At 41.2% G+C, this 17,427-nt stretch overlaps 1 protein-coding gene across 4 annotated transcripts in view; it reads right to left on the bottom strand.

Moving 5' to 3' along the window:
- CREBBP (CREB binding protein) overlaps positions 1–17,427 on the bottom strand; it is a 166,084-nt gene that overhangs the window by 21,864 nt on the left and 126,793 nt on the right. For all 4 annotated transcript variants that reach the window (XM_065412176.1, XM_065412174.1, XM_065412175.1 and 1 more), the window contains 5 exons: positions 17,099–17,187; positions 9,815–9,895; positions 8,949–9,005; positions 7,928–8,005; positions 7,319–7,386 (listed from right to left, as the gene is read on the bottom strand). In XM_065412176.1, coding sequence (XP_065268248.1) covers positions 7,319–7,386; positions 7,928–8,005; positions 8,949–9,005; positions 9,815–9,895; positions 17,099–17,187 — 373 coding nt within the window. The remainder of the gene's footprint in view (positions 1–7,318; positions 7,387–7,927; positions 8,006–8,948; positions 9,006–9,814; positions 9,896–17,098; positions 17,188–17,427) is intronic.

Here is a 17,427-nt window from a genome sequence, read left to right on the forward strand (position 1 = left end):
GTGATTTTAATGAGCGACTGAGTTAGCAGGAGAGGTGCCCGAGCCTCCACCCCGTGACCCTGCTGCGCCCCGCAGGATGGAGTGCCACGCTGCCCCAGACCCCCCACAGCCGCTGCCCCCAATCCCACCGGGCCCACCCCCAAACTCATCCAGCCTTGCAAGCCAGCAGGCTTGGGGAGGGGAAGGCTGATACCCGCATGGCCTGTGGGCACAATTCCAGTGGCTGATGCAGCCAAGGGTGGTTTTACCCCTCCTCTGGGGGCTGGGGAGCTCGAACCCACCCCGAGCGCCTCCCCCATGGGTGCGGGGCGGGGGAGGCAGAGCCCTTCCCATGCGAAGTTGCCCACTTTGCCAGCAGTCCATGAAGCTTCTTGCTTGTGTTATACCTTTTTTCCCTCCATAGCTTCGTTCCATTTTAATTTTGTTTCCTATGACAGATCATGATTTCTTTTTTCCAAGATGATTTTGGTGTCTGCCTCCTCTTTTCTCTCTCTTCCTCCAGCCTCTTGACTCCCTTACCAACCCTACACTGTGTTCTCTACCAGTCTCCCCTATATTTTGTCTGTCTAGGTTCTTATGTGGATACCATCACCATAGTATCAGAGTGCTTTGTTGTTATACCCAGAAAATGATTATTCCCTGCTGGCAAGAAACATGCTTGGTTTGGGCTTTTCAAACAGAAGTATGAAAGTAAGGGTAGTATTGTAGAGAAGACTGGGTAAAGATTGGTTTTACATTTAGATTCATAGATTCCACAGCCCCAAGGTACCATTGTGATCATTCTAATCTGACTTCCTGTCTAACAGCCATAGAACTTCCCCAAAATAATTCCGAAAGCAGATCTTTTAGAAAAACATCCAATCTTGTTTTAAAAATGGTCAGGGATGGAGAATCCACCACAACCTTTGGAAAGCTATTCCAATGGTTAATGACTCTCACTGTTAAAAATGTATGCCTTATTTCCAGTCTGAATTTGTCTAGCTCTGAATGCTCTTTCTCTCACTTCTTTGCCCCAAATCTCTCTCTCTCTCTCTCTCTCTCTGCCTGCAATATTCCTATCTAATCTATTCCACCAATTTCTGTCTCCCCTCACACACAGGGATAGGTACATCTAAACAGACACTTAAATGACAAGAGGACTATACCTAATAGCCAAATACCAATACCATTCTTTAAGAGCAATGCTAGGGTTACCATTTTTTAAAATAACAAAAAAAGGACACTCCAAGGGGCCCCGCCCCAACTCCGCCCCCTTCCCCGCCCCTTCCCAAAGTCCCCGCCCCCTCCCCTGAACGCTCCGCCCCCTGCTCCTCCCCCTCCCCTGCTTCCCGCTAATCAAATGTTCGCGGGAAGCCTGAAACAAGGAGGCAGGCAGCAGGTAAGCTGGGGCGGGGGGGGGGGGCGCGCGAGGAGGCGCGGCCCAGTCCGCCCCCCTGGCCGAGCGTCTCGGGCCCTGGGGCGCTAGCCCCAGTTCCAGCCGAGCGCGCCAGCCCCGGCCCCGGAGGTTCCAGCTCGGCTCAGGCCCCGGCGGCGCTGGCCCCGGCAGAGTGCGCCAGCCCCGGCCCGCCCCAGCCCCGGCGGTTCCAGCTCGGCTCGGGCCCCGGGGCACCAGGCCCGGCCAAGCGGCTCCAGCTTGGCTCGGGCCCCGGGACACAGGCACCGGCACTGGGACACGGGCACCGGCCCTGGTTCCGGCTGAGCGCGCTGGCCCCGGCCGAGCGACTCCGGTGGCGCCAGCTCGGCTCGGGCACTGGCCCCAGCCGAGCGGCTCCGGCCCCGGCGACTCCAGCTCGGATCGGGCCCCGGGGCACCGGCCCCGGCGACTCCAGCTCGGATCGGGCCCCGGGGCACCGGCCCCAGCGGCACCGGCCCCAGCCCCAGCGCGGATCCAAGCCCCACGACCCCTATTTTCCCGGACATGTCCGGCTTTTTGGAATTTCCCCCCGGACGGGGATTTGACGACCAAAAAGCCGGACATGTCCGGGAAAATCCGGACGTATGGTAACCCTAAGCAATGCTCAGATGAGAAGCCAACCAGTCACTGGAAAAGAGCATGCAAACTGCTGTTCAGGATCTCCATCTTTTCCTGCTAGTTGGTGTCTGACAAATCTGAAGTGCTCAACTTAAAGCAGAAGTGGCACACACTCTCTCTGGTCTCTCCCTCAACAGAGCCTCCTGGTTGCTGTGATGATGGCATGGGATCTTCATTCCTCTACCTTCTACTAGCCAAATGCCTTCTGTGAGGGAAAGTTTGTCTCTGCTACTCTGTCCTTCCCTTAAGTTTTCTGGGTGCTGAATGGGGAAGTGTCCACTCTTCCGTAGTCAGTTTACAAGTCTCCCCCACTGCACAGTTCCAGATCCTTCCTCCTTTGCTGATCATAATTCTCCCAAGTAGCAAAGTAAAACTGACCTGAGTCTTGTCAGTTTTTCAGATGACCAAATGATTCTGAACAGGCATAGTGAACACTGACAAGATTGCCAAACTGCAGCAGAGTGAAAACTGACCAGAGCTCTGAGCAGCAACAGAGATACTGGAGCCATCTCTACACATATTTAGGAAGAGGACACTGTAACAGTTAAATTAGATTTATATTTGGAAGTTTATCTTTGCAACCAGGAATGTTTGAAATTAAAGAAAAAAAGAAGCTGGGATATTGTAGAAGTTGACAGCAATTGCCCAGAAAAGCTTTCTATGGGCAAATACATTTTTAATGCCCTGTTCTTTTACACTATTTGCAAATTTTGCTGTTTAAGCTAGTGGGGGGTTCTTAACTTGTGGTCTACATAGAACTGACTTTTCATCTTCTCATCCTTGTTTCTACATCTCTAGAACGGGCCACTACTAAAACAAATTGGGGGAAGTGGGAGAAAGAAGGGAAGCTGAAGCTGCTCTTAGGAACTGAAGCCACCAGTGTGCTAGGATTGCTAGCCACCTCAGGGGGCTGCCAGCAGGAGAGTAACATCACGGGAAGGAGGAAACCAGATGGCCAGGCAATATTTACAAGAGAGCAGGGAAAGGAGAGAGGAACATGGGATAGGGAAGATGAACTGAAGAAGAAAATGAAACTGTAAAAATTATCCCCCCCAGCCCCCGACAAAACTTATATTAAATTAAATGCAAAATATCAATTAAAATATGATCCATACTCTGAAAGAGTTTGAAAACCTCTGGTTTAAGAAAATGTGTGTCATGGAACCAACGCAAAAAACAGCCATAGAGAAGAGACATCATTAATTCAAAAATAAGATTAAATAAAAATTGTATTTTTATATCAAACTACCACCATCACCTTACAAACTTAAATTGAAGTCTGGTTTTATACAGGATTTGTCTTTCTTTACCTACTATTAAAATACCAGCAGTCAGACAATGCCACAAAAATCAAGTAAATCAGGCTGTTTAGGACACTGTATTAATTATTATGCCTTGGTAACCTAGCATACTGTATAGCACATAAAATCAGACATTTATGAGATCCTTTCAGCATCTAGGCATATGAAGCCTCTGAGTGGTAAATGTAACTTGTAATTCACTGCTTTACAAGTCAATATAGTTTAAATGGTGAACTATAAAAGTGTCAAATATCTGTTTATAAATTCCCAAACATAGCAGTATGTTCCAGATTTAAACCATAATAAAAACCTTTTGAACTGTTAGAACCTATGACTTCTAAAGAACAAAATACATTCCTCTCTCAATTCCAATCTTTCTTGTTCATTTCTCGTTACTTAGAGCTTGCTTTTCCTTTAATATGTATTTCTTTTCATGCAATTTTTATGTAGTTTATTAATATCCCCAGCCGAGAGATAGGAGAAACAAAGTCTGGACCTCATATGTGCTAAGTAACTGTGGAAGTTAGTTATTTTTCATGGTTTAATTTTTTTTCACCACTTTAAATCTAAAAAATTATATTCTTCTTTTTGTATTTTAACATTTTTAAACTGAAAATTCTTTATAGTTAATTTCTAAGATAATATTTTCATTAGATATACTTCCCTGCTCTCTCCCTCCTCCCTTTTAAGTAATGCTATTGGGAACCCTGGGCCCAATAAAATATGAATGGAAGCGTTATGTTTCTTCCTATGCCATCACTGCAGCTTTTGTAGGGATTTAAGGGTCCTGGAACAATTTTTACAGTTGGGGTGCTGATGATGGAAACCATGTATTTGGTGTTTGTTATTACTATTTCAAGCCACGGGGTGAGGCAGCACCTCTAGTTCCAGCCCCACTGGATTCCACAGAATATTCTTGCTACCCATTATACTGGCCAGGACCTCTGAAAAGCCACCCACGTGCAGCTAGATTGTGCAAGGTCTTTTCTATGACAATGTATTAAGGACTTAAGTGATGCAAAGAACCTTGCAAGCCCCTCTGTGTTGGGGTTAATTTTATCCTGGTAACAGTCCCATAATTAAGGTTTAATCTAGCCCTACTTTCAGTGTACAGCTAACTTTTTATTGGAGAAATAATAAATTTTTTTTTTTTTTTTTTTTTTCAAATTGGAATGCTTACAATAGAATAAGAAATTAAATGAGGAGGAATGTGCAGGATTTAAGAACTTTATATGCCATTTTATAAAAATACATGTGTTTTATATTGTCCTCTAGCATCTTGTACTTTTTTGGCCCACGTGTTTTAGGTTATGGTAGGTTTTAAGAATTCTAAACTTTGCACACAGATGCAGCTCTTTGTGAATTCATGAATTAGGTATTTTTAATCCCTAGAACACCTTCTACAGACAAATTATTTAGAAACCTTAACTCTTATGGAGAGTATGAAGGGATCAAATTAGACAATCCAGTTTCATCTTGCTGGGAGGTGTCATGCCTGTTTATTACTATTTTTGATGGCACTGGAGGGCTGAAGAAATCCTCTTGGATCAGAGAAGGAAAGAAGAGGGCCAAGTGTGAGGCGGTGAGATGTGAGGACTGAAGAGGGCAATACAGGGAAATTAGGCAGAACAAGTGGTAGGAATCAAAGAGGGGAAACTTTGGCTTGTCAAGGATGATTATGAGCCTAACTACACTTGTCAGATGGAAGAAGAGACTAATAGAAGGCTTGCTGGGTTGGGGCAAAAGGAGACGTGGGGGGAGTCCTCTCACCACTTCAAGATGCCCCCTCTAGGAGGCATGCAGGGAGTCCCAGTTCCCCTCCAGCATGGTGCCCAGGAAACATATACTTCAAAAATGCAACAAAAACCAAGGAAAATCCCACTTAAAGTTAGGTTACTGATGCATTACCACCAGCTTAAGGGTAAAAAAATCTTACAAGAATACTGTCACACACAAAAACACACCAACCACCAGGAAACTCAAAGTTATGAATGAACTTAAAAGAAACCAAACATTTCCAAGTACAGAAATACACTCAGACAATCTTAACTCTGCCTCTGTAGTGATATCCTGAGGGAGGCAAAGGGGAATAAATTCTAAAACAACCTTACCCACCCATAACAGGTTAGTCTCAACAGCAACCACAAACACCAGAATACATTATTCTTAATCTTACAATGGCTGGGGTTTGTACAGTCATAATATGTCCAGAGAATAAAACTGTACTTAATAAAATCCAGAGCAGACAAACAGAATACTGAAGGCCATCATTCCATGATCTTTATGTATGGGATTTTCAAAAGCACGCAGCACTGGCCTAACAGCTCCCACTACAGTAAATGGTAAAACTTGCCATTGACGTCAATAAAAGCCGAGTTAGGCCAATGAAAATTTTGAAAATCCCACCCTAAAACTCCATATGCCACCAATTAATGAAATATCAGTAAAGAAGAATTATTGCATCAACTTACACACATCTCCCAAGACTAGCTCATGAATGTATGGCACATGCATGAAAAAAGTGAAAATGAGTGTGTTGACAAAGAACAGTTACAACTTGTATATAAAAGTCTGTGCATGGACTGCCTTTACGAACAAAGATAACAAAGAGAAGATGGAAGTACAGTGAGTTGTAATCACTGGATCAATACTCTGGCTTTTACAAACTGAAGAGATGTTCACTCCTGTCTGTGAATTTCTTAAACTTCTTTAAAAAATGTCCTGGATCCAAAAATACCACTTTATACAACGTGGGGTGTATGCTTACTCTGCAAACCCTTAATTACAAAACTACAGTGTTCAAAATAAAGGCCTCAAATATGAAAAGAAAAAGGAAGAAAGTTTGGAGGCTGGCATCATCATAGTGGAATAAGTTAAGGTTGTCTGCATGCCTTTCCATACTTTCCAATGTTTGGATTTGTTTAAATTAACTCTGAATTTCCTAGGTTTCTAATGTTTAATTTGTTTTTCCACTCTACACTATGAATGCCATATTCTGCAGTGCTGGTCCTTATTGTATATTCAGCACTTGTACTGTACTTGGAACTTTTGCTGACATCACTTGGTGTTCTGTGGAGTTCATGTGTACACAAGCTGCAATAAAGATTAGCACAGCAGACTGAAAAACATTTTGCCCTAAGTGCCTAAAAGCTTTTGTTTTTTAATTAATATTTCAGCTACCGCATGACAAAAATTTGAAACTAGAATTTATTTTAGAAAAGCTCTAGACATAAAAACTTGACGTCTATTCAGACTGAGAATTTCTATTACGTTATACTAATTCAAAAAGCAGAGAGAGCTGTAAAAGAAAACAACTGATCATTTAACATTCCTGAATTATACCAGAAGTGCATGGACTACAACAGTATGAGTCTGCACAACTTATATATTTTAATTCTTGTTGATTGCCGAGCACAGAAATGTCAGACATTTATTTCTGTTTTAAGGCTACATGGAAACTAGTCTAAGTTTAATCAGTCATCTGTGTGTTTAGTTTTGAGTTTCTGCTTTATTTTATACCTCAGAAATAAAAATACTATATTTATATTTTAAAAAACAAACAACCCCCCCCCCACAAAAAAACTGCTCAAAATCAGAAATTCAGCTCTCAGCACCATCCAATATAATCACTTCCACTTAACAGTGAATTCTGTGCTGTTCGTTGAGTTCTGCATACACTAGCCTTTGAGAAATCTCTCACCAATGCACTATCCATGGTGCAACTCCAGGGCACAGGCATTAATGATCGAGACCTGTGAAGAGCAGGTCTACATGACACTGAGTAAAATAATGGCAGCCACTGTTGCACTAGTACTCCTAATATTGCTAGCATTAGTGAAGCTGCACCAGTGGTAGGGGAGATCTCCTCTGCAAGCCTAACATATACTAGGATTTGTAATGGAAGGTACTGGGGTGGGAGCACAGGCAAGATAAAGGTTGAAGAAATTCTAAAATATATGAATCATAAAAAACCACACACACTTACTCTTAGCACTGAATTTGTTCTCTTTACGTGTTCTACCAGTTTTCTTCAGACAATTGTCACAGACAAAGCTGTAAAACAACAATTTTTTGCTGATAATTTAGTATAAACAGCCCCAGGTAGCTTAATCCATCATTAAACACTTTTACTCTTAGTTGTAGTGTAGTCAGAAAAAAATGACTTGCATCCCAAACTACCGTCTCATCATTTAATATGGATTAGGAACAATTTAAGTATATCAAGTTCAGAAAATGTTAGATGCTTTAGAGTTGGTTTACTCATTCCACCAAATGAGTAACTAATATTGCACATTCATTTTATATTTCTTTTAATATTTATCCCCTACCATTATCCAACTTTTACAAACAGTAAGTAATCCATACAGAGGAAACAATGTTTGTGGACAAGTTTCTATCTACATATTTTAGCTTGAATATGCAAAGGAGCTACTAACAACCAAATTAAAAATTCATTTACAGGTGGTTTGTCTCTTTATATGTGGTCCCTGAAAGAGGATTATTGTATGTAAATCAACAGTTCAACAGGATCTACACAGTTAAGAGTTTCATTATAATTGCAGAAGAAAGGCTAAAACCCATCTAGGCTACTTACCCTGAAGGCCAAATAATATCATAATGTAGCACACAAATCTGGTGCATCTTCCGACCACATTCTTTGCAATCAACAAAGCTTGGAAGAAAATGAAAAAAAAGCTACCTTAATTTCCTTAGAGGTAAAGAGTATGAAACTACAAAAACCAGGTCAATGCTTGTTAGGCAGGTAATTCTCCAGAGGGCTACCTTTCAACAATAAAACAAGATTGTGTGGCTGGGTATCAATTAAATATATTTACCTTGCTAGTAACCTCATTAAGCCAAATTTATAGACCAATGAAAAATACTTCCACACCAAAATGGAACTGAATATATTCATAGAATTTCAGGGTTTGAAGGGACCGCAGGAGGTCATCTAGCCCACAAAGCAGGACCAACCCCAACCAAATATTCTGCCATTATATTTAAGATCTAAAAATGTGTATAATACACACAAGTTAAAAAGGAATTGTCAAAATTTTGTGGGCCCAAAAGAGAATGAGAATGGTCCTTTGTCCAAACTCTTACTTTCTAGATGCTTTCCCTGGGTCCTACCAGTCATCCATATTTAAGCTGCATTTCCTATTGACTGCAGTAGGTAATTCTGCTTGCAAACAACAGATATTCTATGACCTCCATCTATTTTAGTTTTCAACTAACTGTTGCAAACACAGGTTGAGTAAAGTTGCTCAAGCTTACTATCATCCTAACACCTAGTTCAGTGGTTCTCAAACTGTGGGTCAGGACCCCAAAGTGGGTTGCGACCCCATTTTAATGAAAAGTTCTATAAAAGTGCAAGATATTAAAGGCACATTTTCCCCCAAATATAATATATTTAAAAGTTGCCATACAAAGGGCTAAGAACTCTATACAGAGATTTTGCTACCTATTTGGGTGGAGATGGGGAAGAGGATTGCTCTGGCTATATAATTTCCCGTTTCTGAAATGCTGGCCACAGAAGGAAGCTGTAATAACTACACAGTGATGGTCAGAAAGTCGGGTTAATTTTTTTTTTAATAAAAAAATGACATAATACTTACGGCTCTGGATCTAGTGTATCATTTTTCTTCTTTTCAAACTGATCTTTTGAGATTGTTCTAAAGAGAAAGAGTTAACATGAAATTTTCCTATTGCCAGCATTACATCAGATGAAGCTAAGACCTTATTATGATTACTTGAATTGCAGCAAATGATTGAAATCTCAAGTCTGAAGAAGAAAGCACACCAGGGGAATTCACATTTTGTTTAGACAAAGCAATTCCACTCATTTTTATTTTAGCGTGTATTTTTTCCACAGTTAGCATAATTAGTTAATTGTGTATTAAGCTAAAAGCACTATGATTACTACGCAAATATATACAATGTAAGATCCAATACAAGATGAAAAAAAACCTAGAAAAATTGCAGTAAGTAAAGAAGCTCTCTCCAAAAATAGCTGGTCTTGACTGTAAGCCTTGTTGCACCTCACTTCAAGCCAGTCTGGCAGGCTGAAAACAAGCTATAGCATTCATTCATGAAATGAGTGCTTCAAGAAGGTAACAGATCAGGCTTTCCAGCAGTATTGCCCTGTTTCACTAGCACATGCAAATGATTAATGAATCATTAAAACTTGCTTTTTCTTTATACTTTTTAGGGTCTGCAGTCTCTGAAATCATTAGTACATGGGCAGCTATCTGGGAGTGTGGCAAATAGAAGAAATGAAGACAGGGGGAATACTGATAATCATCTGACACTGTAACAGTAAATCATCTGTACACATATAAACCTTCTCCTAGTAAGAAACTATGCACCTTCCCTTAGTTTACCCTAAAAACAGTAAATGGTCAATTTCAGACAACCAAATCAAGACTGAAAATTCTTTTCCATTATTTTAAATGTAGCATTAAGAAGAATCATGATTACTTACGTTTGAGGCTGTGAAGGGTCATCACCCAGGGTAACATTCTCCCCCTGGATTTCAGTGAAACACTTCTCACAGAAGTGATACCTGTCAGCAAGAAGGCCATATTTGGGTGAACTGGTCCATCATATTACACAGCCACCCAAGCAACGGAGCCATCAATCAGAGCAGGGCAGATCACCACGACGAAAGGGGGGGCGTTGTTGGTTGATTGATGGGTCAGTGTGGACAATTAAAAGGAACAGAGGGAAGGGAAGGGCAGGATTAGAGAACAGGGAAGGGAACAAACAGCACAGACATAAGAGGTAAGATGCAAACACCAAGACAACACAAGAGCAGAAAGCCAAGGCAAAGCACAGATTAGCATTCGGTCTCATTTTATATATTACAGGCCATCAGTACTAACAAATAATAGGTTGTCAATCAAATTCAAAATTTTGGAATTATTTATAAGTAGCTGTTAAGTGCTACATTTGTATATCCTTCAAATTTAAGAATTTGGATTTGATTTTCATTAGTTAGAGAAAATGCTGTATAATTTCAGGCGTAAGAATTACTGAGTTTCCTTGGAAAAGAACACCCTGTCAAAAAGCCTGAAAAATATTTTCACAGAGAGTAACAAAAAAAAAAGGGAAGATATGCCAAAAGCATTCAGTGATGTATTAGTAAAATTGCAAAGGCAGAAATAATCCTAATGTTGAAAAATCTATAAAAATATTACAGATTCAAAAGTTATTTGGTTTATAAAATGAAATGTGACCAACTGCTCAGCTAACTGTATTTTAATACAAATGAAACCAAATCCATACTCTAGACAAACATTTAACAGAAATGCACTTATGGGTCAGAGTTTCCAGCCATTTATATATAAATATAAGTAATATATGTATATATGTGAACAACTTTTTATATATTGCACATACATACAATATATTTAAGTAGTACATTAAAGATCTGCAATGAAGCTTTGCAAATTGAATGTGAAGCAGGTTACAATTTTGGGTCACTAGACCAACTGTCAGCCAATCCATGATACTCGGCAAAAACACTGCTGTGATTTAGTAAACCAAGTTGAGTAAATCAGAGATCTACTTAAAGATACAATCTGCATTTGAAAAAAAAATCTAGTTACACAGATTTTTTTGGTATCAGATGAACTGGAACCAAAGTTGTCAGAATTGTAAAGAATACAAAAGAAAAAAAGCACCTAAATGTTTGGAAAGGGTATGACTTAAAACATGAACAAAGTTAACAAATATAGGCCACGACCGTAAAAAGTAAAACTAGCCACACAGGATCAAAATAAAAAAAGCTGTATGAAGGTTTAAGAGTGAGAAGAGAGTAAAAGCAGCAATGGCAGCACAGTAAAATGCAGTTTTAATACTCAACACCAGATCTATAGGTAAGAGTGATGAGCATAAAAGGCATCAGAATAGGACTCAGAATGCCACACTGAACCAACAATGTATGGGATGGAAATAAATAGGGTTGCTTGCCCCTTCATTCATTCGAATACCTCCCTTCCCCCACTACTGTAATCCAGGTGACAGCTTTCTGATGCTGTATTTTCATGGAGACAACAAAGTCATTTGCAGGCTCTTACTGAAATGTATTGAGTGGAACTTTCTTCTTATGACTGGCACTAACCATTATGCTACTAGTAAGATGTAAATTTTAAAGCATTTGTAAAACAACCCAAATTCAAACAAACTGAACTTAATTCCTCAGTGGTGCCCAATAAGCACTGGATGTAGCTGAGGAATGGAGCTGCAAAGGAGCCATTTGAAGGTCCCAAATCTTGGAGCCTACACTTTCTCCCAGAGTTTATCTCAACCAGCTAACATGGGTTAAAACGGTAACTGCCTTGTCTTCACTAGGATTTTGTGTGCATCAGTTAACATGAATTACTTTACTACAAGTTAAAAATACGCCTTTTTTCTAAATGAAGGAGGGACTTTGGAGCTGCCAGAATGATGCAGAGGGGGCAGAAGATCTAACTTGTTACCTTTTGATTGTAGGGGATTAAGATAGACAATAGACATTTTTAAATTAAGCAGATGAGCATTTTAGCAGAGAGTACTAATTGCACATACCCTACTTCTACGAACTTTGTTTTTGAATTCTGCCTATTTCTGACACTTGGGCCAGAATAAATACTGGTGTGTGTGAGTGTACATATTAATATTTTCTCAGATACAGCAAACTCCCTTCTTTTCTTTATAGTAAGACTGCTCATTTTCAAGTCAAATTGAACACCCAGGCCAAATAGGTACTGCTATAACTAGAGAAATCAATGGTCATGGGTCCACTGAATTTTTTTGCATTCAAATAGTTTTGGAAATTGTTAATTCCGATACACTTTCAGATTAAGTTTATAGTCTTTGAAAACACTTATGAGACCGAGCAATAAGTAACCACGATGGAACCCTAGACTGCATGTTACTTAAATCAAATAGTGAAGGCAATAAAATTTACATATTTTACTGATCCAATTAGTCTCTCGGGCTAGTCAATCCATTATTCATACTGTGACCATTACAGATTCTATTTTGCAAGATGCTGAGCACTCCTACCCCAATCTAGCAAAGCACTTATGCATTTGCATGAAGATAAGCACATTCTGCAGTGCTTTGCTGGATCAGGACCAGAGCTCACAGCCTCCTGCAGAGTTAACTACTCACAGGGATTGAGTCCCATGAAATAATTAAAATGAGAAAACAAAAAACTGAAATACAATGATACCTAAAGGCTCTGAAGGGCTATACAATCAGATCGCCCAGATGATACTCTATTTATAGATACATTATTATGAATACAGAATTGCATAGAAGAAATGAGACTTGCCTGTAGCTTTCAGAGTTTTCTATAACAATTTTGCATGCATGCAGTCAATATTATAAGATTAAAATCTACAGCAAGAACACAATACTGTGGTTACTCCAGTCATACAAAAACAAGCAATGTGGTTCTTGTAACACACTGAAAATGAAAAGCTTTTCAAATGCAGACTGTTTAGATAACTGTGAAGCCCTCTTATTAAAGATAGCACTATATTTCAGTGGCTCAAATCAAGGAAAGGTTCAAACATCTTTGCATACACATCACTAATGGTTCAAAGTTCCAGACTGAAATTAGATAATTTTCCTTCATATATACCTTAAGTAAATAACTGCACATTGGAATTGATCATGTATATAATATCAACAGTTTCAAATCTGTACTCAAATATTAAGCATATTTTCCAGAACAATTAATATATTTCCTTTAGATTAAAACTCAGGTTTGAACTAACTAGATGAAGACCAAATTCTCCTATTGATTTATTACTTTTTAGCCATTATTTAACTGAAATGCCTGAGTTCCACAATGCCTGAGCATTCTTTGTCAGGATTTAGTTAATCTGTGATATGCTGGCTTCAGATAACACTGTTATACAATCCCCAGTAATGATATCTACTACACAATTTGAAAAACAAGGATATTTAGCCTATTGCTGATTTGCTAGAAACATACAATTTGTTTCATGCTAATTTACTATTTGGTTGGGGAAAAGCTAGGATTTTGGTAAGGGAATTATACAAGGAAATTGTTACTGTGAATAAGCGCAGTAGAGTATAGGCTTTCCATGACTTGGCACATACTTGTATTCTGTTAGGAAAAGAAACTAACTTAGGGTTACCATTTTTTAAAATAACAAAAAGAGGACACTCCAAGGGGCCCCGCCCCAACTCCACCCCCTTCCCCGCCCCACCTCCGCCCCTTCCCAAAGTCCCCGCCCCAACTCCGCCCCCTCCCCCCTGCTCCCCCCCCTCCCCTGCTTCCCGCGAATCAAATGTTCGCGGGAAGCCTGAAACAAGGAGGCAGGCAGCAGGTAAGCTGGGGCGGGGGGGGGGGGGGGGGGGGGGAAGAGCGCGAGGAGGCGCGGCCCAGTCCGGCCCCCTGGCCGAGCGTCTCGGGCCCTGGGGCGCTAGTCCCAGTTCCAGCCGAGCGCTCCAGCCCCGGCCCGCTCCAGCCCTGGCGGTTCCAGCTTGGCTCGGGCCCCGGGGCACCGGCCCCGGCTGAGCGGCTCCGGCCCTGGCGGCTCCGGCCCGGCTCGGGCCCCAGGGCACTGGCCCCGGCCGAGCGGCTCCGGCCCCGGCGGAGCGCACCGGCCCCGGCGGCTCCAGCTTGGCTCGGGCCCCAGGACACGGGCACCGGCGGCTCCGGCCCAGCTCGGGCCCCGGGGCACCGGCCCTGGTTCCGGCCGAGCGCGCTGGCCCCGGCCGAGCGGCTCCAGCTCGGCTCGGGCACCGGCCCCAGCCGAGCGGCTCCGGCCCCGGGGCACCGGCCGAGCGGCTCCGGCCCCGGCGACTCCAGCTCGGATCGGGCCCCGGGGCACCGGCCCGTCCGGCACCGGCCCCAGCGGCACCGGCCCGTCCGGCACCGGCCCGTCCGGCTCCGGCCCCAGCGCGGATCCAAGCCCCACGACCCCTCCCTATTTTCCCGGACATGTCCGGCTTTTTGGAATTTCCCCCCGGACGGGGATTTGACGACCAAAAAGCTGGACATGTCCGGGAAAATCCGGACGTATGGTAACCCTAAACTAACTGAACTGCTGTTCATTCAACCAGAACACAGTGCCCAGTGGACTGGGACTCTGCAGATCTGGGTTCAACACCCTGCTCTGTTACACGACAATTGACACCTGCAGCTGGCCTGTGCCAACTGACATGGGCTTGTGGGGCTCAGCTTACGGGGCAATTTAACTGCAGTGTAGACTTCCAGACTCCAGGACTCTGTAAGGTGGGAGGGTCCCAGAGCTCGGGCTGCAGCCCAAACTCCGGGAGCCCAAGTCAGCGGGCACAGACCAGCCTCAGGTTTTTATTTGCAGTGTAGACATACCCTGACCTACTGTGTGACTCTAGACAAGTCACATTCCCTCCCTGTGTCTGTTTCCCCTCCACCTTGTCTTTTTTGTCTATTTAGATTGGAACTTCTTTGGAGGAAAGACTGTCTCTCACTATCCATCTGTTTAATTACTAGTGAAATGAGACTGCACTATACTTCTTAGTCAACAAATAAAATCTTGCCCCTCCCCCCCATTAAAGTATTATATATCAATGCTCTATCAATCCCATACATCTGGCATGCTAACAACTGAATTTGCATTTAAAAGAACAATCCTAGTGATCTATCACCTCTTGAAAAAAAAGAAGCTGTCTGATCAGTTTGAAATTCTTATCCCAAGATCTTGTATTTACAAATGAGTTCTCTCCTCTCTTAGCAATTGTGGGGAAAAACACACACTTTTTACATGTGTGTGTGTCAGTGCAAAACACCACCTGTTGAGCTGCATGCCTTACAGTACTTTTATATGTTTTTAAAATTTAGAAATAAAGTCAGAAGAAACAAATCCACATGACCTATCTACAAGGCAAGTCTTCAGGTAAAGTTGCTACACATTAATGATGACTGAACATCATAGGATCAGTAAGGCCCAATCCATAATCTAAGAAGCTACTTCCCTGTTTTACTAAATTAAAGGAGCTGTGAACAGCTCCATCACCATCGTAAATCCATGACATCTGAACCAAAGAACTCTTTTATCCCTTATAAGTGTTTCAGACACAATCCATTTTTGTTAAAAAAGTCAAAGTATTTAGTAATAAACTAGTGAAACATTACTAACCGCACACATTTATAATGTGTCCATCATGGAAGGATCTTGTATAATAATATCACCATCAGATACACCCGAGGACATCATATAAATGACTAATACATAGAATGCCCCATAAAAAGGTGCCACATTATCCACTCCTCCCTAAGAGTCACATGTCTACACAATGAAAAATCAACTGTATTGCAGAACCAGGTTACTACATGAAAATGGCAGACAGTTAAATATGGTTTGGTGTTTTGAGTCTATTCCTAATTGTGCTACAGCCCTGCAAAATACGAGACAGTAACGCAATTTAGGAATAAAGATAAAATGTGGTTTTGCCCCATCTAGTCTAAGACTGAACTGCTTCATCTGTGTTGGATGCTACAGTTTTGTAAAGTGCCAACATGATTTTCTTAGTGCAGAGAGGGGTCTAACTGAGAGATCAAATTTAAAAGTGGTGACTGTCAATGTTTACTTCATAACTGAAGTTAAAAGGCAATCTGCAGTACACCTCCAAGTTGGCATGGTTCAGGCTTTGTCAAATCTCTGACAAGAAAAAGTTTCACACTATAACCTGAAAAATGTCTCCTCCTATAGTTTTTTAGAGCCACAGCTAATTTACATTTAGTAGCCTTTTTTAAAAGAAGCTAAAAGCTAACTTTTCCTTTCTTCTTTTAACGGATGTTACTCACTGCAGCACTGATGAATTAAAGTACACTAAATAGAAGCTGCACTCAATTGCTATAGATGCATTTTCTATGAGTGGGGGGAGATAAAAATATCAAAAATGATAGAGCTGTGTCATTTTGATATTTAAATTAATTCCAAACATTGTTTAATAAAATAGAACACCAACATGGATGGAATCATATATTCTTCCCTATATTAACCAGAGGACTATATTTTAAATAGTAACTTTATTTTTCCTCCCAGCTCCTCGTGACATCCTGGGTGTTATTATGGAAGTCAAACTTATCATGAACTCTCAAAGAAAACCTTTTACATTACATTTGCACAGTTACTATGAATATGCAATACAACAGCCTCAATTTTGTTAAGATTACAAAGACTTCTTCATGAAACTGAGTTGAATTAAGAAGTTTCGTTTTACTAACAAGTTCTCCAGGTTCTAATTTTGTGCACCTACATATTAAAAATACCCAGATACAAATTAATTGGAGTGATCCACAAAGTCATTTTCTTTCCAACATAAACCTTTAAGTTGGTATCTCTCTGACAGTGATCTGAAGATACATCTGCACATTTTTATTCAGAACTCTCTCAAGGCAAAAGATATGTTCTCCTAAATTGCCTTTTTTTCCCCCCTCCCTAAGTCATGCTGAAAATTTCATGGAAAAATACAAACAACTTTAGTTAAGTGGTGCCGTGTAGAGTCTATATACTGACAAGCATATAAATACCATGTACTATAAGCTGCAATGTAAAAAACCAAAGGGTTTATCTGCAAGAGGGCTGCACACAGAAGGACAATCAATAGGCTTATTTTCTGCTGATTTAGTAGAGAAAAAGGAAATGAGACGTTAATCATTATTCTGCTTAATATGTGCTAGGCTACAAAAAGACAAACTTGTCTTGTCACTCACTGGATCTCGTTTCCTCAGCTAATGCAGGAATTTTGGACTTACCTATTCTGGTAACTGTAATAGGCAGCATCACGGGGAATAGTACACAGCTGCTTCCCGTAGCAGCACAAGGTCTGCGGAGAAAACTCATACTGCAAAACAAAGGCGAAAAAACTTTAAAATGTGATTTTACATTGTGAATATGCAACGTAGTGAACATGCTATAAAAGTATATTGTAATATACTGAGACGTGTTTATTAGATTCAAGTGGATATGGATTGATGTGGATAGATCCTTAGCTGGAATAAAACAGCTCAGCTTCCTTGACTTCAATGGAGCCAAAATGGCTTACTCCAGCTCAGGATCTGATCCTGTATCTGCATAAGAAGGT

This window comes from Emys orbicularis, chromosome 10 (genome assembly GCF_028017835.1).
Source record: "Emys orbicularis isolate rEmyOrb1 chromosome 10, rEmyOrb1.hap1, whole genome shotgun sequence".
In the NCBI taxonomy this organism is placed as follows: Eukaryota; Metazoa; Chordata; order Testudines; family Emydidae; genus Emys; species Emys orbicularis.